Source organism: Opisthocomus hoazin, chromosome 13 (genome assembly GCF_030867145.1).
Source record: "Opisthocomus hoazin isolate bOpiHoa1 chromosome 13, bOpiHoa1.hap1, whole genome shotgun sequence".
NCBI classification, from domain to species: Eukaryota; Metazoa; Chordata; class Aves; order Opisthocomiformes; family Opisthocomidae; genus Opisthocomus; species Opisthocomus hoazin.
Window position 1 is genome coordinate 17,782,340 of NC_134426.1, and position 27,951 is coordinate 17,810,290.

At 43.6% G+C, this 27,951-nt stretch overlaps 2 protein-coding genes across 3 annotated transcripts in view; both read right to left on the reverse strand.

Moving 5' to 3' along the window:
• Positions 1-1,599, reverse strand: part of MED13L (mediator complex subunit 13L) — a 196,980-nt gene extending 195,381 nt beyond the window's left edge. The window contains exon 1 of the mRNA XM_075434301.1: positions 1,478-1,599. Within this exon, the coding sequence (XP_075290416.1) occupies positions 1,478-1,549 (72 nt within the window). The 5' untranslated portion in view covers positions 1,550-1,599. The remainder of the gene's footprint in view (positions 1-1,477) is intronic.
• A 1,409-nt stretch (positions 1,600-3,008) lies between these two features.
• The window catches only part of SPRING1 (SREBF pathway regulator in golgi 1), a 118,843-nt gene continuing 93,900 nt past the window's right edge, over positions 3,009-27,951 (reverse strand). Inside the window, exons 5-8 of one of the 2 annotated variants that reach the window (XR_012765421.1) lie at positions 6,642-6,691; positions 5,411-5,484; positions 4,454-4,567; positions 3,009-3,841 (exon numbers count right to left, since the gene is read on the reverse strand). Coding sequence is in view for 1 of the 2 variants with exons in the window: in XM_075434627.1 (XP_075290742.1) it covers positions 4,477-4,567; positions 6,642-6,691 (141 nt within the window). In the remaining variant the exon portion in view is untranslated. The remainder of the gene's footprint in view (positions 3,842-4,453; positions 4,568-5,410; positions 5,485-6,641; positions 6,692-27,951) is intronic. The other variant, XM_075434627.1, reaches the window with a different exon arrangement.

The following is a 27,951-nucleotide window of genomic DNA, read 5'->3' on the forward strand; positions in this document are numbered from 1 at the left end:
AAACATGCTACTCCATTAACGAACGGGGACTTCGCGACTCTCTCTCTGTAAAGGACAAACCACCCATCACCCTGCCTTTACGATCAGGTACAGCTGTCTCCCTCATGCTTACTGTTTGATTTTTCTTACTGGGTAGGAGCAGTGTGTTCGAAATCACCACAGCGATTCCTGCACCTCGACTCATCTAGCACTGCTATATATTTGTAAATATGAGAAAATGTTATCAAACAGAAGCCTAGGTACAATCTTACAAAGCATAACAGCTCAATAAAAAGCCACCGTATGAACTGCGCTTATTCTCACAGAAGAACCTCTGGGCCAGTTTCCTAGCAGCACAAGTGACTACAGCTCTCATCTCAGATTCTTAATAGGTATGAGCAAAATAAAAACCAAACATATGTACATTAAAAAGAGAGGCAAAATAATGAACATACAGCAACAGAAGGTGAAAAACACTAAACAAAGAGCTTGATTATTTGAATTTTTGATCAATATTCTTTTATTTCCCCTTAATTCCTATAAGAGGGCTAAAGACAATCTCTTCCTTTCTATCAGAAAAAGAACAGTATGTGCACCCACCTGGAGTCCTAGCAGATCTCCGATGCGAGGAGGGGGTATCTACCACAAATCTTCCCCACCTGCTACCCCCACACTTGCGTTACAGATGTCGGGTTGAAGCATCCCGCGCCAGGCGCCCAGCAAGCCCCTCCGTCACCCTACCACTGTCCCCGGGCCACTGTCGGCTCCCGGTGAGCCCGCAGCCCCCTCGCCCGCCCAGCCAGAAGGAGAATGCTCCTGGACGTGTCAGGTGAAGCAAAGTGAGGGATTTCCCAAGGACTTTGCCCTCGCACAGGAACAAATGGTTTTCTCGTTTTCAGCGTAAATCACAAACCCGTGGCCAGCCAGAACCGACACCGTCACCTCTGCGACACTCAGCCCCGCGACACGAGTGGGAAGTCACCAGCCAGGCAGCACCTTCCCAGCACCGCACCACGCACTCAGCCACCGCTCTCCTCCAGCAAAGAAAACAACCACCAGGTTTGGGGTTTGGCTTTATGTCTTACCTCCTGTCCTCAGGCCCGGCCGGAGAGGAGAGGAGAGGAGAGGAGAGGAGAGGAGAGGAGAGGAGAGGAGAGGAGAGGAGAGGAGAGGAGAGGAGAGGAGAGCGGGCGGTGACAGCAGCCGGAGTGGGATCCGGCAGCCAGACCCCCCCGCCCCAGCGCTGGCTGCTGCTGCTGAAATGGCGTTTGTCGCGGTGCGGGGCGAGCCCCGCGGCTGGGCGGGCGGGCAGCCCATCGCCCCGCACCGCACCGCACGCCCTCCCCGAGGAGCAAAACAAACAGGGGGGAGCCGGGCCGGGGGAGGGGCCAGCGGCGGGGCAGCCCCACGGGCCCCGAGTATAAAGCCCCCGGCAGCTGCGCCCACCCGGCAGAGCCCCCGCGCAGCCGAGCTGCTCCCCCTCCTCCCCGGGACTCACCAGCGAGAAGAGGTTGGAGTGACAGTCCTCCAGGCTGGCCCCGTTCGCCACCCAGTTGGCCGCTGCCGTCATGGTCCTCGGCGAGCCCGGCCGCCAGAGCGGGGCATGTCTGGGGAGACGGGCCCGGCGCGGGCGGGGGGGCGGCGGGCGCTGCCCGGGGCCCGGCCCCTCGCCGCGGGGCGGCCGGCGCGGAGCGGGGGAGCGCGGCCGGCAGGGGGCGCGCCGCGGGCGGGGGGGCGGCCCCGGTCCTCTCTAGCCGCCCCCGGGCGGGTAATCCTCAGGGCGCGGGGCGCTGTAGGCCCCTCCGGTCCTCCAGGCCGCCTCAGCGCGGCCGGGCGAAGAGAAAAAGCTGGGGGGGGGGGGGGGGCCCGGGGCCCTCCTTCCGCGTCCAGGTGCGGCCCCCCCCCGGCCCGGGCACACGTTGCGGCGGAGGGGAGGGAGAGGGGAGGGCCGGGCGGGGCGGGGGGGGGGTCCCGGTCCTGGCCCCGGGCAGTGGCGGCGGCGGCGGGCGGGGGGCGCTGTCTCGCGTGCCGGCGGAGGCCGTGTCCCCTCCCCTCCCCGCCCGGCCCGGCCGCCCCTCGCTGCTGCCGCCGCTGGCTGTGGGTGGATGGTGTTTTCCTCCTGCTGCTGCTGTTGCCGCCGCCGCCGCCGCCGCCGCCTTGTTTACGGTCCGTGCGGGGCTCCCGGTGCTGCGGGCGGCGGGCGGCAGCCCCGGCCCAGGGCGGGAGCACTGTCCCTGCCCGTCCTCGCCCCCCTCCGCCTGGCGCTGCCCGCCCAGCGGCCCCGCTCACCCGCTCCTCCTCACACACTCGCCTCTGCCTCTCTCCACTCTGACAGCAATGGCGGCCGCCAGGCGCAGCTCGCCTCGCCATTGGCCGCCGCCGCCCCACGTGACGCGCGCCGGAGGGCGGGGGCCGGGCGCTGGGGGCTCCCCCCGGCCCCTCCCTCCGCCGCGGCGGGCGCCCGCCGGGCCGCTGGGGGCGCGCGGGAGCGGGGCGCGGGCGGGCGCTGCGGCGGCGCGGGGGGAGGTGGCGGGGGGGCGGGGCCGGGCGGTGCACAGCGGGGAGCCGGGTCCCGCCTTCCGCCGCCTGGGACGGGACGGGACGGGGCGGGACGGGAGGGCACGGGCTGGGCTTTCCTCGGTGCTGGCGGCGGGCGGGGGCTGTGGCCGGCCCCGCTGCCGTCTGCGGGGCCGCTGGCGGTCGGGTTTGCCCCGGCAGCTGGGGATCTGGGGCCTGGCTGCAGGGCGTCCCCGCTGCGGTTCCTGAAGTGGGGCACACCCCCCCCCCCCCCCCCCGCGAGCTCCCCTGCACAGGGGACAACACGCAGTCGGACCCCGAGACACACAGCCCGACCCCGGACACCCAGTCCGACTCCGAGATGCGCAGCGTGCGGAACACGGCTGCGCCCAGACCCAGCCCAGTCCCACGCTCGAGTCGTCGGAAACAGCTCTTAAAAACTCGCGTGTCATTTTTTTACAAAAGGAACCGGAAAATACCGAAGTTAAACAAACAAATGAAATTCATTCCTGTGATAGTCCTGTGATAGAAAGCATAGGCACAAACCAAACAATAAATATTTTGTTTAAACGCACAATTCACTGGCCCAGGCTGCCCAGAGAAGCTGTGGCTGCCCCCTCCCTGGCAGTGTCCAAGGCCAGGTTGGATGGAGCTCTGAGCACCCTGGGCTGGTGGGAGATGTCACTGGTCATGGCAGGGGGGTTGGAACCAGATGATCTTTAAGGTCCCTTCCAACCCAAACCATTCTAGGATTCTACGGTTCTATAGCAAACATTCTTTTTCACTGTTGGCGGAGAGCCCGTGGCTCTGACCAGCAAAGCCCGGCCTGCTCAGGCAGATCGACGCTCACCTGCCTGGATTTCTCGCCGACAGGAGCGTTCCCTGGGTGACGTCAAGCACCAACACCGCTGCGCTCAGCAATGGAGAGCGTTCAGCGTAAGCTTTAACAGAGAAAGGCAGCCCTTTTTCAGTGATCTGACTCAGTGGAAAAAGTTCTCCCTCTGTGCTCAATAGCAGCTTTTCTTATGATGAGTTTAATCTTATTTACGCATCTTCTTGGCAATTTACTTTTCTTCGTAATAAATTAAGATTAGCATCTATTCTAATGACTGAATGGAGTTTGTTTGGACTTACCTCACAGTCACAACCCCTAACACAAACAGGCATCACAGCCGTGCAGCAAAATTACGCACGCGGAGCGGCAGATAGAACTGAGGCCAAGAGAAAATTCCCACCGCGACCAGCGTTCTGACCGCGCGCGCTCTTGGTCTGACAAACCCCGTCCAGCACGCCCGTTCCCTTCACCATCGCTCCGAACAGGAATTCTGCCTCACAAAGACTGGGCCTGCATTAGTGAGAGGAAAAGGGTTTTCCGTTACAACTGCAATTTATTTCTTTTTTTACACCTTTTAGTCAGACAAACAAAGCCTAGACTCACCCGAGGGAGAGACTTTTATCTTCCTTTGGTCCACCTAGGAGAATCAAAGTGGCACAAAGATGCTCTAAGGGCCCCAAACCGGTACCAAGGAAAGCTGACAAAGTGGCCAAACTGCCACAGTCTAGAAACTGCCTGCTACAGCCCGGCAGCCCAGAGTCAGGGGAGCGCTTTGGCCTCGATCACTCTCCTTGCTCTTGGAAACAAGTTCTAGAACACAACCTGACACTTGTAAATATGTCAAGCAATATGTATTGACCAACCAAAACACATCCCTCCACATTAGCAGTCCAGTTCTTTGTAAATACACCCGAGCATCAGTCACCCATGCTATCGCTAAATGACACCTCGGGTGCAACAAACCCTTTGGCGAAGTATCCATTCCATTTCTGGAACGAAAGAACATCCCTTATTGTGAAAAAATAATTTTCTCATTATAGAAATATTTACCCCAGAGAAAGCTAACAATGCTGTGCAGAATCAGACACTGCAGAATTCACGTTCCTTCCGTGTGCTGCTTACCCTCCAAATCGTATTTCCAGTTCTCAGCATTCCTCTTCTGGATCTTCCAAGAAGACATGACTTATTATGCTTGATTTTCTCCTGAAAATGCGGGGTCTAACACATGATTCAGACCTGTTTTCATGGGGAAAAATGTTAAAATACTCACACTGTGCTACTTTGGACATTTTTCAGGATGCTTATGAATGTTAACTACTCATTAAATTAAAAATCTTCTCTGTAATGAGTCAATGTTCTGAAGATGAAGAGTTGCTGCTCGCATTTGTGAAAGCCTACAGGTCAGACATTTTGACTACATCCCTGCATTGCAAAGTTCATTTTGTTTTCAAACAGAAAAAAGATAGCATCTCTACGTGGTTTGCAGTTACTTGACTTCGTATTACGTTCAGTGCTCACAGGGAAGAGAAATCATTACAGCCCAGTTGTTCGCTTCACAGCACCAAACTAGGAAAGCTCCCGTGCTCCCTTCTGACAACAATGCTACTTCAAACAGCAATGGTTCCACTTCCAGATAGCACACACAAGTGACACTCGCTCCTGCATAACTATCCTAGAAGGTATGTGGTGGAACATGTTTCCCAACTCAGGGTATTCAAGCTTTATTCCCTGTTTTCTTTTACTTCTTTTTAGAAATTGATCAATGAACATGAACAATAACACTAGATTTTCTGCTTTAACAAAACAACCATTTTTTCCATAGCAGCAAGATCAGGGAACTTCTTAATTAATTCTGCCAATGTATTAACTTGTGAGCTGCAATTCCAAAACTCGGAGGCAGAAAGGAGTTTCCAGGATCCTGGAGGTCGGCTGGGTCACACTTAGCCTTCCCCAGACAGAGCTGGTAAGCGCTCTGAGAAGGAGCCAGTTACCTGCCCTTACAAAATTAATCTAAATAGTGACAGGCAAGCTGCCTTGATTCTAGAATCCAGACCTCAGAGCTCACAGTAATGCTCAAACCTGTTCTTCCAGGAGGATGGCTCAGCAGTTTTGTAGACTTTGTTTTCACCAGCAGGTGTTGCTTATGTTTCAAACTAAACATGGAGGAAGGAACAAAGATGTCAGGAGGCTAAACCAAAGCTAAAATGTCCAGCAGTTGCTTGGTTTTATTTTGTCTTAAAGTATGATCGCTTTGCTGTACTTTCAAGTGCCTCCGATTCACGAAAATAATATTTCCTTGAGGAGTGCAACTGGCTTGAGCACTCGGTTCAGCTGGGGCTGGCTCTCGCTGTGGAGAGTTTGGCCCTTCCTCCACCAGCAGCAGAACTGGAGGTCAGCCAAGTTTTGTCGATGTCAAAAAGAAGCAGTGTTTGACATTTCATGTCAAAGACAACTCGTTTCTAGGTAAAACATATTTTTCCACCTGTCTGAGTTAGAGGTTATGGTTATTCACTAGCACAAATTCCAGCTTTTGTGGTGTAAGTAATGATTGTCTTGTGTCTAGTTTAATCAAGCGTCATTTTTACTGTTTTCTAGATTTTCCTCTCCAGTTGCCTACAATACTCAGTAATGGAAGGGACAGGGTGGGGGACAATGACATGAAACCCAAATGATGAATATAATACACCAAATGGTCTTTAACTATTCTACATATCAAAAAGCAACAAAGAAAAGAATTTTATTTCCCCTGGCTCTTGAGTTGCTCTGAAATAAATTCTACTCAAGTTGGTAATTTCATTGAGGATTACTAAAACTCAAAGAATTTTAGGTGTTCTTTGTCCCTGATTTGCGTAGTTCGTTACTGCATGTTCTGGCCATACAGTGCAGATGAACAGCCTAATTTCAGATACATTTCCAGTATTCTCATTGTCTACTTTTTACAAGGCTGTATTAATTTCTTAAGTGTTTTTTAATTCATCCAGTAACTACTGTTTTTGTTCAAATGTTTATAAATAAGAACTCGTAATGATTTTGGTTTAAAACCAAAAGCCTTTACTTCCACGAATTGAAGGCTTAAGAGGAAAAAAAATGCCCCAAATAGTTCACTGGCATACAGAAATCAACAGCATCTAATTTTAATATAAAAATAATGAAAATTTTTCACACATTAAATCCATACTAAATACTTTTTTTTTAAACACTGCTAATCTGCAGATTGCCTGTAAACTAACATTTCAATTTTAATTTTACTAAGATACAGGACTGGCTATATTAGTAAATTTATTTATTCCTAATAAAGATACAAAGTTACCTGGCTTTTAAAAGAAGATCTTGATTTTCTGAAGGCATGAGTAGTTCTACCTAAAAGGAAATAAAATACATAGGTAAGAGGTTTGTTTGTAGAGAAGTTGTTCATGGGGCCCATAGTTTAAGCCCTGCTAATGACTGCACGACTGTGGTCTTTGAATTAGCCATCCTTGCTCACCGTCGTTATCAATAAATACTGTAAACAGACTCCATGTTTACAACCATCCCTAACCGTAGAAAACAGCTATAGAAACAAAGTATATTTTCAATCGAGAATAATAACACGGATTATTTTCTAGTGCATGAAAGCAAGTCAAACCCAGCCCATATGGCTCCAAACCATCCCAGCTGATGCGGTCGGAGATCTTTATAGTGCTACCATTCACCAGTATCTAAGCGTTGTCCTTTGACAGGCGACGGCAGCGGGGATGGTCTGCTGGGGCCTCACAGAGCTGCTGTTTCTTTTCCTTTTCCAGGATGAAGAAAAGACCAAATGCAGGCTACCGCCAGATGTGATGCTAGACCCCGCAGTAGTTATACTGCAGGGATTTCGCAAATGCCTTTCACAAATAAATAGCTTCAGTTGACTAAATCTGTTGATGTCACTGGGACTACGTACATGAGCAAGCTTCTCACAAGGCACAATGGCTTCAGGATCAGGGTTGAGGGGGGGCTTCAGACAAGCACACGCACGGCAGCATGTTTTGTTTCAATGTTTCAACATACCTCTTGGGAGTTATACACAAAAAAAAATTCCCCGAAAATCATTTTATTTGCTTGTATGAATACTACACGAACAGTACCTATTAAGGAACAGTTTGAGGAAAGATTAATGACCCGGAAAGCCAATTTTGGGAAGATTTTCCACCTACGAGATAAAGTTGAAAGAAATCTCAAACTGGAGGACTTAGATTAACTGAAGGTTGTATCATTAGGAAAGGGAAAAGAGAAGTTCCAGTTAATAGGTGGGTCATAACAACAAGAATGAGACATTTAAGCTGACTCTGGTGAAGCTGTACATGGAGTTAAAAGGAAGTGCTCATATACTTTTATCAAAAAACAGACAAATCATCGTAGTAGCTGCTTGTTCTCTGGATTGTAGAAGGTAGAAGAGAGGCAGGAAAGGAAACAGTGGCAGGCAGGAGAAGCCTAGACAAGGTTTTTTACTGTCTAGAAAGATGAAGGCTCATCTCGTACTGTTATGGATGAAGCAGTGGCAGGAGCTGTGCTAGAGCAATGAAGAGTGGTAAGAAGAGAGGAATGAACAGTGAAAGGAAGGAAGGCATCAAAGGTGCCTGACGTGTTATGAAGGGTCACACTAGTAGCGTGGTGCCTTTACTAGTGATGGAAGTGTGAGGGAGTGAGGAAAAAAGGATGGCTATGTTTGGCCGTGTGAAGTTTAAAGTGCTAGCAACCTATTCGAGAAAAGACAAGGACGGTCTCTAAAACGTGGCTTTGAATGGAAGGATAAAAACAGTTAAGGAGCAGAGAAGTAGATCAATTTCTTTCCTACATCATGGTGATATTTAGATGACATTTCAGGTATAACTGGTAGGGATGAAGCAAATACAAAATGCAAACCGTTACTTTCAAGAAAATGTGGTGCTAAAAATAAAAGTTGTTGAAAATGGTAATAGATGAGATGACTGAAAAATAAAGCTTTAGGCAGTCCCGTATATGCTGTCCCATTTGACAGTCAAAACACTATCACTGAGATAGCAAGTTTTCACTTGTGTTTTTTTAAAAAAAGAATGAGAATGCTCTATGTGTCAGAAAGGCCTTGGAGCTCTGTAGGTGTGAGTGGTACAAGTTTTGCTATGGAGGGAACTGGCCAGCAAGATCTTGCAAAGGCAATTATCAAAGGAAAATAAAGGAACGTGTTTATTTTTAGTGAGAGGTGAGGAAGAGTTTTGTGCACCAGCATGCCCTGTTGGTTTCTGTGAGACACGACTGTAAATTTTCATTTAAATATTCTGTCGAACAAAAGCAAATGAGCTATTTGGAAAAACAGAAAGAAGCAAATGACAACTGAAACTATTCAGGAATAAAAGGGGAGCATGATTTAGGCAGAGCAAAATGGCAAATACTTTTTAATTGTAAATTATTTTTGCAATCAAAAGAGGAAAGAATTGTGATGTTGGCTAGATACCTCACATTATGAATAAACATACCTGAGTTTCTAAAGGATTTAATAATCTAACATGAAGCGCCTGCTAGCCCTGTAGGCAGAGGATGGGCCTGTTGGGTCATGGTTTCGTACCATCAAAGAGATAGATTTCATCTTTCAGATGTTGTTGTGCTCGCTTGGTAAGAATTCAGCTTATTAAAAGGTGTTAAACAAGATACAGGATAAAAATACTACAAGAGAAAAAAATGAAAAGATTTAAGGCTAAAAGGCAAAGTAAATATGGAAATAACATTTGGCAAACACATTCTGAGAACAAAACTCCAAGTTTATTTGTTGGAATAGATTCTAGGGCAACTCTGGATGGGTGATGTAGCTGGAAGTGCTACGACCTTGGAAGCAGCCGGGCAGGCAACACCCCATCCTGCACATGTGGAATGTGCAGCTTTTGGCATGGGAGCTCAAATATTAAAATTGGCCCATAAATCTGAGTACAGTTTTCAGTGTTTAAGAATCTTATTTTATCTGGATTAAAGTCCGCTTCCCCTTTGGCATTAGAAGGTGTTTACGGCTGTAAAAACAAGAATTGCAAAATATTGCCCTGAAATATGTATGGACTTCTCCTGCCAAGCTTACAAGGTTTACTTTGCAGCTTAAATTTAAAACAGAAAAAATCTGCCAGGGACAATATGGCCTTCCTAGACAAAGTGCAGGAAAAGTATGGGCAAATGGCAAATTAAGTATATCACTCCCTTTTTTTTTTTTTTTTAATTCTAAAATAATTTTGCTTTACTGTGGTGGGAAAAGAAAAGGTGAAGATTTTGTTCTAAGTCCTAAGAAATCTTTGCTTTTTTTTAAAGTCATGCTCAAGATCTGTTACAAAAAAGGTTTAATAAAAACTATGGCTTGTCGTCTGTGGTCACTGACCACATTAGAGCCTGGACTAACGTCGCTCTCTGTTTTCAGCTATCTTCACCTCCTCCCCCTGCAAATATTCATTCCTTCTTTTCTAGAGTTATGGTTCCTCTTGCTGCAAACTGTGCAATTTCCAAGACGTAGCTTAAAGATCATCTAATGGAGGCCACAATCCTTTTGCAAAGTGAAGCACTGTGAAGAAACTGAAAAAAACCCCAACCAAATAGATTTGAATTTAAAATGCTATGTTACCATTAAGGTCTAGAAAAAGGAGCTGAAAACCCTCCATTACGGGTTGTTTTGCTTTTATACTGGTGACATGGATTTATACTTGGGGCCTGATCCTGCTGTCATAAGTGAGTAAAAGCTCTGTGAGAGCTGACTTGGATACATCCTTATAACTGTTTGGCTTTTTTGATTGTACTCTGCTGTAAACGCTTTCACACACTGTTGGAAGAAATTCAAACAGGACTAGAAGACAGAACAGAGTATCCACACTACCAAAGCCTCAGCTAGAGCGTTTCTGTATGGATAGATGGAAGCAGTTACCGCAGTCTGAAAATGTTTGAAAAAGCCTTCCTAGGCAACAGCTCGAGAACTTCAGGCCTTTAGCAACCGGTGGGCAGATTCTTTGCAAGTAATGGAAAATTTTTTATATTTCATCGTACATACACCATCACTCACATTCATGTCCTTATAGGCACTATTAAATGTGAATTGCCAATTTTTCCTCTTCCTTCTAGGTTTATTTTTCTTATCATTAAAAATATATCTTATCGTAGCACTCGCACATTTTGTACTGCTAGATGTCTGAGGCTAAAAAGTTGTGTTGCAAACCGATACAAAAACAAAACATTAAACAAGCTTGGGATCAGAAGAAGGGTGTGCAGCTGTTCTGCTGCATCCTGAACAAAACAAGCAGTCATGGAGCATTTACGAGATGAACAGAAACCAGTTTGAACTAAGCACTTTTATCACGGACTTCACCATTTAAAGAAAGATGAAGGTTCAGACTCATATCCCTGAAAATAACTCCTCTAAAAACCAAACAAGCTAGCCAGCCACAGGTGTACTGACAAAAATGCAAAGGCTGCATCTATGCATTTCACTCTGAGCAGGCACACACATTTCAATATTTGTATAATTTCTACATTATTCACAGTTTATGCCTGTTCTCCCTTTGCTTCCGCCCACCCCATTCCAAACTGGGAGTCTGAACAACTAGTGAGGACCCACTGGAGGCTCATCAGTAATAATGAGACAGAATAAGAAATGTTCTGTTTTGCATTTGGTTACCACTCTGACCTCATTAAGGCGCCTTTGTTCTGGAACCTTAGCATCGGGACTTCCCTTTGGCCACAAAGCTGTCAAGTTCACTTACAGCTCAGTTACAAGAAATGTAAATCAAAGCAAATAGTAAGCTATAGCTGAATTCTGCCTTTAAAACACACATAAACTGTTTTTTTATAGGAAGCAAAACATGCAAAAGGTGAAACTTGCTCTGGGAAAGATCCAACCATTCAAATAATTTACTAGATTTCTTTGACGTTAATTTTCTTCAGCTGTAAGCATTCAGTGATCCATCAACTGCAGATAAATGTTGTGCTGAAAGCTTTTGCTGAAATTATGAGAAGGAATAAAAGAATTAGAGGCATAAGACTTCCATAGATGCCCTATGTTGACATCCCTGTTTCCAAGCTCTCTTAAATGAAACAACTCATTTCTCTGGGATTTTAAGGTTTGACAAGCCCTATTTTAAAAAGGAACCACAGAGCAAATCCTATTTTACTATCACTCCTACTACCAAAAATCTAAAATAGTAGCCTTATAAGAAATTATACTCGTACAGAATAAATATAAATAAATATAAATAAATCGTCTGATTTTAATTTAATCAACTGCTTTCTTGATTACTCAAGAAACTAGCTATGGCTTGAAATGTTTGTTTAAAGGGAACCTATCTTTCAGACTGCCAGGCAAGCTTGAGGATATCTGTTCATCCTTCTGTTTTTCTGCAGCCCAGTGAATATTGCTTTTTTTGATTTTTCTGACACTCATTTCAGGAAGAAACTGAAATGATTGTCTTTGCCTGACATATGATGAAATGAATTACACAGTGCTATTTGTTGTTTTCCCATGTGAAGACTGAAGCCTCTGGGCCTCATTGAAGACATATAACAGAACTAATACCTATCTATCAGCTCAGCTGATAATTTTTGCTGAAAATCCTTTGACTGAGATTTTATGCAGAAAAGCAATTAAAAATTTGAATGGCTTTGCAAAGCCAGACTGAAAGAATAACAACGGCCTGGTCACAACAGGAGAGTGCTTTCTGGACCAGACCAGTTAGCTGTCCTCGCCTTGTCGTGGCTTACCTTCCCCTGCCCACTCTGCCCAAGAGGCCACAGCTGTATTTCCTGAAGCCGCAGCAGACCCTGTTTTAGTCTACCCAGGGACGACCTTCAGCTTTCTGGCACATGGACCTAACGTGGGCAAAGATCAACTCTGGTGATTTAAACAAACCCTTCTAACTTGTATTAGGAAACAAGTAGTGTTTGTACTTGCTGATTATTTCACATTTGTTGGGGCTTTATGGGTACAAGTTTATTCTGAAATGTGGTTGGTTTTTTTCAGTTAGAAGTATAGTGAGTGTTGCTAACAGGGCTTTTTTTAAATGATTGACAAAGCTACAAGGCGTGGCCCGCTGCAGTGTCTAAATTCTGGTCTAGAATGCCAAGCTAATACAGCATCTGAGGAAACACAGTTCGTGTTCCAAATTCATATTTGGAAGCAATATTTTTGTGTAAAATCTAAACTAAAATCATGGCCATGTAGAAACTTAGGTGTAATAATGCTACTGATTCTCTAGTTTGGTCTCAGAATGTTCATCTTGTATGACGGACTGTATGAATGCACGTAAATCATTATTTTGTTGTTGTTTACCACTGGTAAATTCACTAAATCTTTACTGAGATTCAGCAGGACGCAAATGACTGGGTTGCAGGTGAACACATTCCTAGCCTACAGTTCGGTGTTGCAATTATTTGCAACAGCAGTTAGGCACGCTGCTCACATGTGCTTGTGATACCTGCCAGAGGGGTGCCTCCCCATCCTGTTTCCCTGGGGGCAATATTAGGATCACTTTTCAGAACATCAAAAACTTGGAAGATATCAAAACTGAAGAAAGGAATTGGGAGCACGAGAGCTGGATGACATTTCTAACATTCTCCTCAGTTCACTCTGTGGTTTCAGGCAAGCCAGTTGGCTTCTGGATGACTGCAATACAGGTCAGATATTTTAGATAATACTCACAGATTTTAAGTAAGTGAAGGATTACATTATCATCGCAAAAAATGACTCTAGAATTTATTTTTGAAGTTATGATACCATTGATGAACCAAAATCCAATAGGTAACTTTGGAGCCAGGAGCCAACTTTCATCAGTTTTCAGAGACTGTATCTACAGTGTCACACTTGCTTCAGTCACAAGCTGGCACCTGAGGTCGATTCTCTAACCACGCATGCTGCCCGCATGTGGTGTGTGCTTTGGCTCCAGCCTGGGGCTAACCAGGTATCTTCCTGTCACTGACATTCTGGCACCGAGTGGGAATCAATACTCAAATTCCGCCTCTCAGGCAAGAGGGGTGCGATTCACTGGAGGTGCTGGCCTGTGAGCCCTCAGGCCTGCGTTCAAGGGGTATCAAAGTCAACAGGGTTCCTTTAAATCCAGTTTTCAAATGTAATATGAGCTGTGGTGCTTTAACCTGTACACAAGTTTTACATCTCAACAGCTGGAAAATCACTTTGGTGTGTCTATCAACTGCAAAAATTTGGATACATTCCATAATGATTCCGAAGTTCCACCTCACTTAAAGAGAACGCATGTTTAATATAGTACGTGTAGTAGCACTGCAGAGTTTTAATGTTCTGTTTAAACACAGCACAACAGCCCGAGTCAAAAGCATTGTGTGTTTCAAATGTAGAATTTGTGCAGCAACATTCCTTCAGATCACTTTCTGTGAGCGGTGGTCAGTTAGCGGGGCAGTGCAGAAATAACTCCTGAACTGCGCTATCTGGACCGTTCCTGTCTCTTGTAATTACTTCTACTTGGAGACGGCTGCCAAATTCTTCCCAGTGGACATATGGTCTCAGCAGGTAGGAACAGGCCGAAAGCGCTTTTCTTGCACTGACGTCAGTGGGGGAAGTATGACTGAATTCAGCTCCCATGAAAATTAAAGATTACCTGACTACTGCCTTTTTTCCAAGAGAACAGTAGCTTGGCCTAGTTCTTTCTTCCGTTCCTTGAGAAATCTTCTTACTTTTTCTTCCAAACAGAAAATGTCTTTACAGTTAATTAGAAGATAATACCAGCCAGGTTCTGCTAATTATTTGTATTTTTGCTTAACACTTACAAATCTACTTGTTCAGGTATTATTACAAGCTAATATTTGTCTTGTAAGATGCATTAGTCATTACAATTAGCAAGTAGAAATAGATTAGTCATGCACAAACAATCTCATAAATGAAGTATTTATGCCCCCTTTGGGGATGGAAAGGAAGGTAATTTGAGCCCTTTACGATTATCAAGGGAAACCTGACTTGTCTCTTCTATTCACATCGTTGTTTCAGGGTTCTTTTTGGCCAAACTGACTGGATGCGGGCTTCCTTGAAAGTCCAGTAGCACCGCTAGAAACCGTGTTAGTGATTTAATGAAAACCACCAGGTGTTACCTTTTCCTAAGACTGCTAGTCTGCGTTGCTCAAAGAAGTGTCACTTTTTTCTTTCAAAAATCTTTTCTGTTAATACATCTGCTTTTCTTGCAGCTGGAAGAAACTTTCCTTTCATGTGTATGAATTTAGATGTTTTCTCTGAGCACAGAAGAAGAACATTCATCCACAGACTTAGGGCTACTCTGACCCCTCACTGAGAAAGGAAGACTGAAGATTACAAAACTGGACTGAAGATTGGGATGTCACCATAATCTGTGCGTATGTGTCACCAGTGGCATGCAGCAGATCAAGCAGCTCCTCGCAAGACTACGCTCAAAGCAAATTCAAGCTATGATCACGAACTTCCAGGTATGTCTTCCAAGAAAAAGGTTATGCGATGAGCTGATCAACAATGTTGGTCCCAAAGTTCGCTCAGAGGAACTGCAAAAGGAAAGGGTCTGCAGAAGTCCGTGTCCAGGCAGCCTACCGCTTTTTATTCCATTTTCTAGTGGTTTTTCTTTATGTCACTTCTACATTAAATTTCTTCCTGTTCCTTTCCAATTCGGTGAGCCACTCAAAATTACTCGCTCTTTGTGTGTACGTGTGTATAAAATCTCCTCAAAAGTCATTTTTAAAATACTTGGACTAAGCCAATACCTAAGGTCATTTTAAAATTAAAACCCTCCGTCCATTCACAGAAGTAAATTTAACAGCTGCATTAGTATAGCACTTTCTTCCCTGCTTACTCGCACGGAGCACAGGCAGGTGCACTGCTGACTGTAACAAGTCATCCCACTCGCACCCATGCTTTCTTTTTTCTCTTTGCTATCCTTCATTTGCTCTGATATTTGCGATGAAAAACCAAACAACTCGCATCTCTTCCTGGAGGACACATCTTCTCCAACTACAGAAGTTGTCAAGCTTCTTGAAGGAAGCTGGGAAGAAAGGAGTATTTGTGGCTGTGTTTAGCGTCATTACAGAAATAGGTCACATATTGTTTCTGAAAGAAATGGATCACCAGCATACAGCCCCCCCCCCCCCCCATCCTGGTCTCCCTGCTTCCACCCTCGTACACAGTGCTTGAAGCATTCCAATATCCTTGCCAAATTCCCTCACAAATACTCTAATTCTTTACGTGCATGTCTCATTCCATCTGTTCCACATGCTCTTTATGCCATTTACATTCATTGGCAGAGGCTGTGAGATGACACCACACGTTATAAATTTGCTGTGTTTTAAAGCAGCTTAGGTATCGCAGAAGGGAAATGCGGAGCAGCTCAAGGTCTGGGGCTTTCTCCTGGCGACCTGGGTTAATTCAGCTGCAGGGCAAACTGCACATGAGTGTCACCAGCAGGTTTTCAGATCAGTACAGCTGCAGCTGGGGAACGTGACGTTATGCCTTCAGGTTCAGGAGGAAAAACAGGCTATCCTCTGCAGGATTTATGGAGTGACTGCAGGTATAAGAGACTTTGTGCCCAAATAAGCAGCATAGAAAAGGCAAACGTGATGTAAAGGAGGAATAAAGGGAAGTAGTGCTCGGTGGGAGAGGTGGTGCTTAGGCACATGCGTTGGTATCACCCATAAACCAAACGCTGTCTGTCTGAACCTTCACCGCAGGAGCACACCGCAAAAACGGGCCCACAAACGGGGAGTCTCCGGACTTTGCCTTTGGGAAATGTGCAGTCGGTTTGGGGGTTTTGTAAGTGTGGTCATCCCAGCCCACAGCCAGCTGCAAGTCTGTCTCTGAATACGCAGAGGGGCCATGGCAAATGTCTGTTGGGCAGAGATTTAAGAATAGTTTCCAGGACAAGAATAGGGAAAAAAAAGCCCTCTTCGGGTTTCAATACAGGGAGATTTGTACAACCAAAACACAGATCAGCTGTGTGTTTGGCCACATGCGTTAAACTCCTTGAACAAATTATACAAAAGCCTCAAGTCATGAAATTTCAATTATATTCTAAGTGCTGGACACCAAACCTTTTCTTTTACCTCCATAAGAGTACCTCAGATAAAAGAAACACGCGTGAAAGGACACGTATGGGTCCAACAGAGATTCGGCTAAAAAGCACCAGAAAATCTGAAGCCTGGGCATGGCCTGCCCTGTGGGCAATAAACGTACGCCCTGCACTACCCCGGCAAGGCAGAACATCAGTGTATCCTGTTACAAGGAGTAAGGTATCCTGGCAGTTACAGCAGCAAGCCAGAATGCTAGAAACCGATGTGAGAAGTACCCATTTCTCAGACCATTATGCAATGTAATTACTTTACTACTACTATTAAGATGTTGTGAAAATACATACTATATTTCATCAGAGGTCAGTCAACAGTTCTAACCTTCCCTTTCCCAAAGCGAGACAACACAGCTTGCTTACCTGGCAAGACAGATTTCTCAATCTTTACCTCCCCATTTTTTCACATTCCTTTCCTCACCTAATTTTTCCTGTTTAGCTTGTGTGCTCTACCCAATACCCTGTTATCTTTTACCCCATCTCTCTCTCTCTTTCTCCCGTCTGTTACTACTGCGTCGTCTTTAATGCTTTCCTGCTCCCCTTCGTTGCCAAGCTGTAGTTCTCAACTGCTGTGAAAACGTTTGATTCATATAGTTCATTGTTTCTCCTGCAAAAGAATCGTTGTCTAAAATAACCTGCATGTGCTCGAGCAAAAGCAGTAAAGGAAAGCCTGCTGTTCCCTGCTCGCTCTCACAGTTTGAAGCCTTGTAGGCTATTGCATAGCAAACGAGAAATACGAAAGATAAACAGCTGCCACTGTCTTGAATGGGAGGGGAACTTGAGATAGTCTTTGCGGCATGGCATTGGATTTTTGGTCCAGACTTTTCATGCTGAGGAGAAAGAAGAGCTAGATTCTCCATTATCCAAACACTCTGTCCTTTATACACGCGCCAAGTCAACCTAGAATAATATGTCTTTGATTCCTCACCACTTCATACCTTCCTGTTAAAAAGCAGAGACAGATCAAGAGCTTGAGGTGATGGCACGAATTCAACATCACATTATAGTTGGTTTGGTCTAAACCTGAGAGCTATCAGAGGTGTTAATCTCACAGGAAAAGAATTGAGGGATAGGTTTACAATGGACTTAGGCTGATGCATCAATCTCTCCCAAGGAAGGCACTGTTCTCCCGGGACGGTGTTCAGCACATACGTTCATGAAGAAAGTCTGATTCCTCAGCAAGACAGTCACAGAAGACAAGGTGCTGCTCCTAGCCCAGCCAGTGGAAGACATCAAAGTGAGGTGTATGTCTGAAGTCTCTTCCTCCAGCTAGGCTGCATACCTCTTGGTTCTCAGATACAGACTGCTGACCTTCATGGCCACCTTGGTCACCTCCGACAGAACTGGATCCCCAGCCAAGAACATTCTCCTCAAGTTTAGGTACCTAAGGTCATCCTGTTAGAAAACGTTCTCTTAAGATGCTGGGGTTATGTCCCCTTTCAATACAGCAACGAGGAAGTGGGAGACACCTGCCTGGGGAGGTTCAAACCCACATCTCCCCTGCAAATGACCTAACTACTAAATTGCAGGGTGTTCTAGGCGACGTGTTCTCCACCCACACTTTGATGATAGTCCAGTGTGTAGCGGAGTGAAAGACACATTGGGCAAGAGAGAATGAGAATTATTAAAGCCTAATGATTAAGACATAGGCTTATTTTGCCTTGTTTTACTGCTTACTGCTTTACCTAATGACATCACGTAAGGCACTTTGCGAAAGCACGCTCTTTGATCCACAGAACCACTAAAACGTCAGTGAATTTGCTCATCTCAAGAATTTCACTTACCTACAAGTTAATTTCCCTTCTAATGTTGTTATTTCACCTTTTAGATTTTGTTCTCTTTTTAAAGTGCCTATCGTCTTTGCTAATTACTGCATTTGAACATTTCATCCTTACCATGTGCTGCTTGCATAATGGTGGAGAGAAAGAAATCTTGCTGTCAGTTCATTTATTGTACCCTTGGGCGGTAGAAAACCAGGAGGATGGAATACAGCAAATGACCAAACTCAGTAAAACTATCAAGGTAAGTATGTCCTACTAGCTCCATCTCATCAAATTTAAGCTATTCTGCATTACAAGAGATTGACTCACTTCATGTTTTGCCTCCTTTCCAGGCAGATTTGAAATTTTCACTTCTTCACATCAGAAAGTATCACAGAACCACATGTTAGACATGGTATATTTAATTTATGGTTTCATATACTATTTTTGTATATTTTTTGTATATTTGGGAGTCCAGTACCACTTGAGAATGACAACTATGAGAAATATTTCCTATTCTCCATTTAGGTTGCCAAGCATATACACAAACAGAGAAAGATAGGTAAGAAAAACTCCTTATACCAATGTGTCCACAAAATCACAGTCAGTACAGAACAAACTGCCATGTTTTGTACACTGTCTTTATTGCAAATGTGACAACATAGAAACAAAGTGCATGCATTTCTTGAAAGCTTTTTTAAAGGAGAAAAAAATCTTCCTTTAAAAAGTTGTGTGTCCTTCTCAAAATAATTCTAATGAAAAAAATAAGTATGGAATAAAATCTCTACCCAAATAGCTTGTGAGTTCATTGGTGTTTTTCTTTTACATGTGAAATACCATGAGTAAGGACACTGGAAACAGCAAGAGCAATTATCTTCATCAGTTTAGGCTGGAGTTCAGCATCTCCTGTGCTTTAGGAAGAAAAAAGTCTTCTAAATTGGGGGAGGAACTGGTCATGTGCACAGTATGTAGAGGAGAAACAAGAGTAGTCAGTTGGGACAGGAAGAGAAGCTACAGCGTGGGGAAAACACAGCACGTATTCATGTTAAGCACCAGTCACACAGTGAATTGAATAAAATAATTCGGAGTAGTAATCCCAGTGGGACTTGGGCCAGGAGGGTGAAAGGAAGGAACACATTTCAGTTGTGATTCAAGAAGTCCTGGAATCCTTCCTGACCTGCTGGGTTGGAATTTCTGACTCGATACCCTGCTTTGACTCAGAATAGGAAACTGTATCCTAACTGCAGGTTTCTTTTTATAGAGTAAACTTTATTGCCAACTTCCTTTGGAGCACAAGTTTATTCCTCACAGTCTTTCAGCAATACACCAATCACAAGGCACAAATGCAACAAAATGTGATCTCGGTTCCCCAAACATAACACGGTCTTTATCCAAAAGGCAAACAAGCGGACCAAAGCTCGTCTTTATTACCCATCTCAGTAAATACAGTATGCACTGATGGGCTTGAAAAGCAGCTGGCTAATCTTTCTCCTCCTTCTCCCCCTTTAAACTTGGCCAACATGAAAGGATAGTGATGTGGTCCAAGAAATGCTTGCCAGGATTAGAGGCTAAATTGGAGATTTCTTGTGTAATGCCGTAACAGGCGGGGGATGAGAAAACAAGCACTAGCAGAGACATTGATCACACGGATTTTCACTAAATTTGTTACACAGGAGACAGGCTGTCCTGGAGTGTCAGACAAGACAACTCCGAGCTGAGTTGGGGGCACTGGAACTACTAACTTTGCAAACTGTAGAATGTAAGGTCTGAGATGTGCTCTAGCTTTGGTGTCGATTACACCTTAAAATGGGAAAGTTTAAAAATAATTGTGTTCCCTTTTGAATTATTTTATAATCAAAAAGGATCATTTGATTCTTTTAGCATTTCCACTGAATGGAAAAGATCGATAATGCATTTTAAAAAATACATATAAATCATGTAAGCAAAGCAATACCTCTCAGAACCTTTTCTGAGGTTGAAGTTGAGACAGCACTTGCTCTTTAAAAATAATCCGCTTCACATATTTAAATCCAAATTCACCATTTAATCCCACTGTATCATACATACATTTTTTTGAGTGAACTATTAATGCCAAAACAAGTGATATTAATTAATCTTTCCATTTCCTTCTTACTGAGACTTCTCTTTGTGTCTATGAAGAGGGCAAAGTTAGCAGGCAGGTTCCAGCTCTTGGCATCCGATTTGGGTTTGAATGAAGTGCAGGTATTAAGTGACTTGCCCAAGGTTATGAAAGAAAATGTAGAGAAACAACCAAACACAGAAACCGCAGAACCACCTCAAGCACTTAACTGAAAGGCCTTTTGTCCCGTCCAAGAAATTTGAAAATAACACCCCTATAAAGAACAAAATTCCAGACAAAGGTGTACGTGATACTATATTTTAAATTTTCTGTTCTATAAAGGAAGTTAATTTCAAGTAGTCAGCCAGAAACTTAAGTAGTAGTCAGTAAAATAAGATGTAAAGGAAGTCTTATTATTCTTCCTCTAGAACAAAAATTCTCATGGGTTTATGTTATAATATCTGTTTTCCAGAAAGATTTTTATTCTCCTTGATCCTACCCACTGTATTACTGTGTGAAACTGCTTTTGTTGCAATTCAGTGAAAGAATCTTCTATTTCACCGTTTCAACACAGGTGAAACATATGCATTTTGCTTTTGTTCTTTACATTTTATCGTTGAGATCACTAAATCTGGTGATTGGATCTGCAAAGACAATAAGCTCATGTGCACGGCCTCAATGAAGTCAAAGGAGACTACAGTGTATGAGACTGGCAGGAAGGTGAGATCTTGTTAGCGGAAAAATGCAAGCACCTGCACTCAGCAACAGTTTGCAGCAGGAGTTCACTATGCGGGTTTAGCCCTTTCTTCTGTTTCCAGTGCATGAAGAGTGTTAAGCGTTGTGGATGTTTCACGAGCTCCCCCGAACCGAATTCCGTCCTTGCAACAGGAGAAGCAGTACTTCAAAACTACTAAAATACCGTTTCCAGAAATGCCTCAGGAGTCCAAGCCCTGCTCACTTTCAGTAGGACTGGCTGATGCTCAGGTCTCCTTTAACAAAAAGTATTTTTCAAGATTTCATCAAATAATGAATATCTTTCATTATTTGCCACATCTGGAGTGGAAATCTGAACTAGAAGACTGTCTTCTCCCTCCTCTTGTTCTCAAATACAGTGTTTTAGGGAGGAGAAGGAAATAGATTTGAACATGGCTAAATAAATATTTCTGCTGGAAATTTCTACCAAAATATGTTTTCATTGGTGTCTGTGATTTTTTATTTGCTTTTTCACACTTTCTTAGGCATGGACACACATACATAAGGGTATTTGTATGACTCTCTACAGACAAAAAACAATAGAAAAATTCAAAATACATCTAAGTGAGATTTGGGGGTTTATTTCAATTAATATTCACTGCTGCTATTTCGTTAGATTTATTCATTCTAATTAGCAGTGATTTAAAGAGAAAATCCTGCTTGCGTTGCCTCAAGGCACACAGAAACAGCAACTGGTACTGGCTTTAACACATTCTTCCTACACAGGGGAAGGAACCTTCCCCTGTACAAACACTGAAAGGATTCATATCCACTTTGTCCTGAGGGTTTCCTCCCTGTGGAACTTTTTCACGTTCCCTTCCGCACATGAGAGCAGGAACGGGTTGGACGGACAGTGGTAGTTATATACACCAGCCAACCACCCCCCACAGCTGCTAAAGGAAGGAGACACAGACGTCTTTAAGGCAGCACTGTAGAGAAATTAATTCTTCCTGCACGTTGCTAACAGCCCCGCATGTAGCATAGACTGCAATGAGTTGTTTTTAATGGCAAATTTTAGCTAGTAGGTTTGCAGAGTGACCACCTCTTGTTCGAATCAGAGCAGAGAAACTAGTCACGGAACTGTGCTAGCCCTCACCAAAATCCCAGCTTCTCCAACAGACCACAGCCTGTTTGCCACTGTTCCAAGAAAATCTCTTGATCCCATAAAAACCACCTCACAATGGTTGCTACCAGCTTGACTTCAACCTTTGTTGAGGTTTCGGTCCTGGGCATGTGAGGTAAATCAGGGGAATATTCTTCCCTCTGGCCTGTTCTGTGTTGGCTGATCAGAGTCCACGCATGGAGCTCCCGTAGACGTCAGTCGAAGTTTTATGCATGAAATGAATGCAGAAAGGCAGTTGAAATCTGCTCTGCGGTGAAGGCATCTGCATTGCAGATTGAAGAGGAAAATTTTGCCCTAAGTGCCAAATCTCATCTTCTAGGAGCAAAACTATTTTTGTTTTATACATGTGCAGAAAATGATCGTTTCGGCAATACGGAACTGAGTAGTTTAAAAGTGAACAACAACAAAAAAAGAAGTAACCTTCCTGCCATTTGCCATTTTGCAAAGTAAGTATACTTAATTTTTAAAATTATTTTTTAAAACTTTTTTGTTCCCACACGTTTGTAAGTTTGACAATAGCAACACAGGGCATATATGTTTATTTACTTGCTAAATTTCAAAAAACTTGGAAAACTTCAGCTAATGTGCAGGGGTAACGATTCACTATTGATGTGGTGACAAAGTCAGCAGAGATTTTACTTTGACAGAACAATGCACAGTCATATCAGCATAGCAACATTTCATGGCGGTTTAGAACAAGAAGAAAAGAAAGCCATGTACAACTTCTATGTGGAAATTGTAGACAAGAATTGAGATGTTGGTAAGCACATTCTCTCTCACTCAGATTCTGGGATAAGTTTTAGATTTAACACATTTGGTCAAGACTGTCATAGGGGGCCAGGGGACATTTCATTCCATCTTCATTGCAACCGCTGGTCTTTGAAAAATGAGCTATGGGAAAATACAAAGCTTCCTTGCTCTTTTATTCATACACTAGGCAATGCTTTTTGCTTCTCTCCCCCCCCCGCCCCCGAGTGATAAATCCAGCATGCAATTTTCTGCCATTTCAAAGCCCCGTTGAAGTATAGCCTTAACAGACACTTACAAAGAGCAGGTACATTTATTGATACACCTGATCATCTGAAAAATAGGTACTTATGCTTCCAAAGTAAGTGTAGTGGAAGCTTTGTGTTATATTTCAGCTGGAAATGGGTTTCCTCAGTAGAAACATGTTTTGTAGCAATGGCTTAGAATGAAGAGTGTAGTGAAGGAGCAGTAAACAGACAGGTCTGGCAGTGTCAATGACTGCAGGACTCCAAAAGAACTTGCTTTGGCAGGTAATGTACTCCTTTAAATTCCATATAGTGAGTCCACACAAGAAGCTTTAGCCTCAACTGCGTTATCAAACAATCTTTGAGAACAGTGCCAAAGGACAGCCTGGGTCTGTGTACACAAGATAACACTTCCAGCAGTCCTGCTATGCTTTTTTTTGTCGGTTTGGGTATGGTCCTGCCTTTAACCTGCATCAATGGTAAACGATATTATTTCTGTATTTGTAAAATCCTGTATGTGAGCAACCGTCTCTGAAGACTGCCCCTCAACCTGACCTTCAGAAATCTCAGCAGATTTTTATACAGGCAGCCAAGTCTGTGAACTGCAACTTCTTCTGGGATCTATTCAGCAAACCAGTGTATCCAGCAAAGAAGCAAAGAAGCCCACTGACCCAAATAATTTTGCTTCATAATGGTGCTCAATGATGTTGCTTTTCCCCGTTTGCCTTTCCTTTCTGTGTTGCTATATCTGTACTTTAAGTAGATATCCCTCCCAACAGCCCCTATACTAATCCAGACTGTCTCTGGTGGCTTGGATGAAGTAGATAATGACTTAATCTGAGATTTGATGCAACAGTAAATGAAATTTGGCCCTGACATCAAAAGCATTTTAGGGAAGGGACATGGTCTTAATTATTGCCTGTAAACAATCCATCTGTTCCCCCGAAAAAGGGGTTTTAAAAAGTGTTCAGTGTACAATTTCACAAGATGGCATCCTGTAATGTTTTCTGTTTGAGATGGCTCTTCATCTTTCTCACTGTGAATGTCCCTGTGACATATACCGTAAACTGTCAATTAATGAGCAAATGAGTAAGACCCACCTATCAACCAGGCACTGGCTGTACTGTTCTATCCAGAGAAACAATTACCTCACTATCTGCTTCAGAAAATGAAAACAAGAAAAAAGCCAAACTCTTCCGGACATACTTGTTTTGAACATTGTGTGCATTTCTCTCCTCCTGTATCGATGCAGTTAGATCATGTTCTTTTTTCATCGGGTTACAGCACATTTCACTCTGTCAGCATGATATAATTTGCAACAGAGGTGATATATCTTCCTCACTGAAACAAAGGATCTGCTCATACTACTTAACAAAGCTCTGATCCTAATCACATTCATCGCTACTTGGTTCTGAAATTTGCTAGAACATTTACATTAAATATAACAAAGTGATCTCTATAGACATTCTGAAAAAGAAAAACAAGGTTCAAAGATTAAGAAATCAGCTATAAACCAAGTCTTCAGAAAAGAACCTTTAAAATTGACCATTTAAACCCTTTCCTTATTGTAATCTCTCTTTCAAAGATTTAGCCAGGAAAAAAAGATTTGAAAGAGACAAATCAAAATTTAATTATGGTAAAATGACTGAAGAAACCCTTACATGCTTACTCTTTCATTTGCTCCAGGAATGACAGATGCATTTTATGAATTGTGATTCATGAAAGAGGCAATGAATACGTTGTGGGGGACTTTTCTTTCAGTTAATACCAATTAATGTTTTGAATGGGCTCACTGTATACCTTTCTTACACAGAAATATTCGTATTTTAGAGCCAAGATAATTTTTGGAGCATGTCCTAGTAACTAATGGCCAAATTTGCAAAAACTGATATGTGTAATTGATACCTGTATTTTGTAAGAAAAGCGATTTGTGAATGAGAATGATCAAATTTATGTTCACGTCACCTGTATGCATAACTGTGAATTAATTTATATGCAGCGTTTTCAATCCTATGATAACACTTTTTCTCGATAATAGTCCTGAAGTTCTTTACAAGCACCAATTATCTTACCGCGTAGGAAGTCTTGTCCTCCTTCCACACACAGAGGAACTGAAGAGCAAAGCCATGCAAGGACTCTGTAGCAGTGACAACAGTTGGGTTAACTACTTATCTTCAGCTCAGAGAAGAGAGAATGAAGAGAGAGAGACGGAAATCCTGAGTGTCATGGTTAAAATAGATTAAATATTATCATTTACTGTTTATCACACTATAAGGATCAAGGAGCCACAGTGAAGAAATCTGATAAATCAGTTAAAAAGCAGACTAAACAAAGATTTTTTTTTTCATAATTGAACCTGTGAAATTCATTGATGCAGGATGTTGTGTAGGCAGTAGGACTGGAAAGGACTTAAACTGTTCATGGAGGACTGATCCACTGACAGTTATTAAACATGATGGCTTATACACATCCCTCATGTAAGGATACACCATAAAATACCAATTGTGAGGAGCCAGGAGCATACAAAAGTAAGACCTTATCCTATGCATAGCCTATATGCAGCTCTAGTTTACCCAGCATGACAGTTACTGTGTTTATATTGTTCATGTGCCATACATAGACAGAAGCCAGGTGAGCAGCCCTGATATTCTCAGAGAGTTTTCAACAAAGTTTCTGCTTTGACTAAGAGTAGAGGGATAATCATGGATACAAATCCCTATATCAAAACCTCACGAAGAGGCCTGGATTCTACATCAAGTCCACAGCATGGCTTTGGATTCTGTGCCCTGGCCCTGGGGCAGGAGCAGCCAAAACACCACAAGAATCATTAATCTGAAATTCCAAAACAATTTAACCACTTTCAAAAAAAGTCTTTATATTCACAGCCTCTGACCCAAAATTCATCTTAAACTTGACGCACAACCAGCCAGTTTTCTCCTTTTCTCCCTCATCCCCTGTCTAAATTCTTTGTGTGGTAAAGAACAAACCACCACAGAGCTGTCCAGAAACTTGAATATACTTCCAGTACGTAGAATTCACGCATTTGAATATAGAGACCTCTCCCCACTCTCTGCTAAAGAACTTCACTCCTCAGAGAGGAAGGAGGACACCAGGTTCCAGGGAAGAAATGGTTCTGTAAAATTTGCATTTTTCATTGAGCCCAGCTGATGACTATGTCCTGCTTAAGAGAAACCCTCCTTCCAACAGCCCCTCAGAGAGAATACGTCGTGTCCAGCACTCAGGCAGAAGAAACTCTCCAACTGCATTCCCCAGCTCACTCTGAACTTTCGACCCCATTGTATACTCTGATTACTGGAACCAGCAGGATTATTTCCACGACCTACTTTCTAGTATGTTTTCCTGCTGCAGAGTGATATGGCCCAAGTGCTACTTGATGCTGTAGTTTTAATGTGGCAGGAACTGTTCAAGTGACAAATTAAAACTTGTATGTAATGGAACAGTGCTCAGGAACTCTGTACAGATGCACAACCTTTATTTCCAGCAAAACAGCCATTAAAAAGCACGTTTTCTGATGCTGGAAGGTCCCAAGACATTGCAGTGAACATCTTTTCGTGTAGTCCTTGGTTCCTCACACTCATCAACCCTGAAGTCAGAAAAGAAAGAACAAAGCCAAACAGAATTTTCCTCATGGCTTTATTAATTAACCAGCTGTTCCTGTGGGATTAGTATGCGTACGTCCTCCTCCAGAGGCAAACATGTGTTCTGCCCTTGATGAACAGCAAGGTATTGTCTGTGTCAGACGAACTGCCAGAATAATGACTACCTCTACAACAAGGTATCTTCCGTCGTACCCGGTTCAGAGATGAACTCCAATCCTTCCCACTGTCTATGGATACATCTTTTTTAAATTTAAGCTGTCCTCAAATTGCCCTGGCCTCTTAAGTTCATTATTTCAGACCCTCAGACACTCTAATGCTCTAACGAGTGGTACCATCCACTGTGGTCCTGCCTTTGGCTATGCATAGGTATGGAACTGGTACGTTTGCTCTTTGTAAGAGTGAACTTGCCCAGTAAGATACGCTGTCAGAAAGGTAGTAGTTTCACCCTTCTGGATTGCTTCACTTCTGCTGGCCTCAGCTCTTGAATTCCTTTCACAAACCAGACAGTAAATAATAGATTGTGTCAAAACTCCTAGTGAAAGATTACAGAAGCCTCTTCTGATTCAGACAAAGACTACAGACACTTTACAATATAACCCATTGCCACATATGATGCAGGCTAGAAAGCAGAGAGTGCATAGATCCGTGGGGCTGCATAAGCATGACGCCCAAGTCAATAGCATCCCTGCTGAAATTAGTGGAATTACATTGGCAGAATGAAAAGGCGATCAGCCACACAGTGGTTTATATGAGGGCTTGCTTTGGTTACATTGTGCAATGAGCAGATTCTTCTTGACACAGCTGTATCTTTATTCTGTATTTTAATAGGTCTGTCTAAATCTTCAGGTAAGTGAGGCAGGAGCTGACCCCGCAGAGCTAAGCATTGCCATCTGACTGGCAGGTTTGAACTGACATCTCTTCTAAGTGTCTTTTCAATATCAGTATAGCTGAGTTTTTGCTTGTAATTCTCAGTATAGTTTTAATTAGTGTCTGAACAACTTCCATCTAGCAGCTTATCTACATTACTGCTGTTTGACAGGACTGTAAAAGTAAAGATAAACCCAGTAGCAGGAGGTCCACTGCCTCAATGGCCATTGCCCTCAACAATTAACAAGCAGGGAAAAGAAAAACAAATAATGAGCACCAGGCCGGGCTGAAGACTCCCTGTGTGGGGACATCTTCTCACTGCGTGCAGCGTCCAGTCACACAGTTTTCAACTTGCTTTATG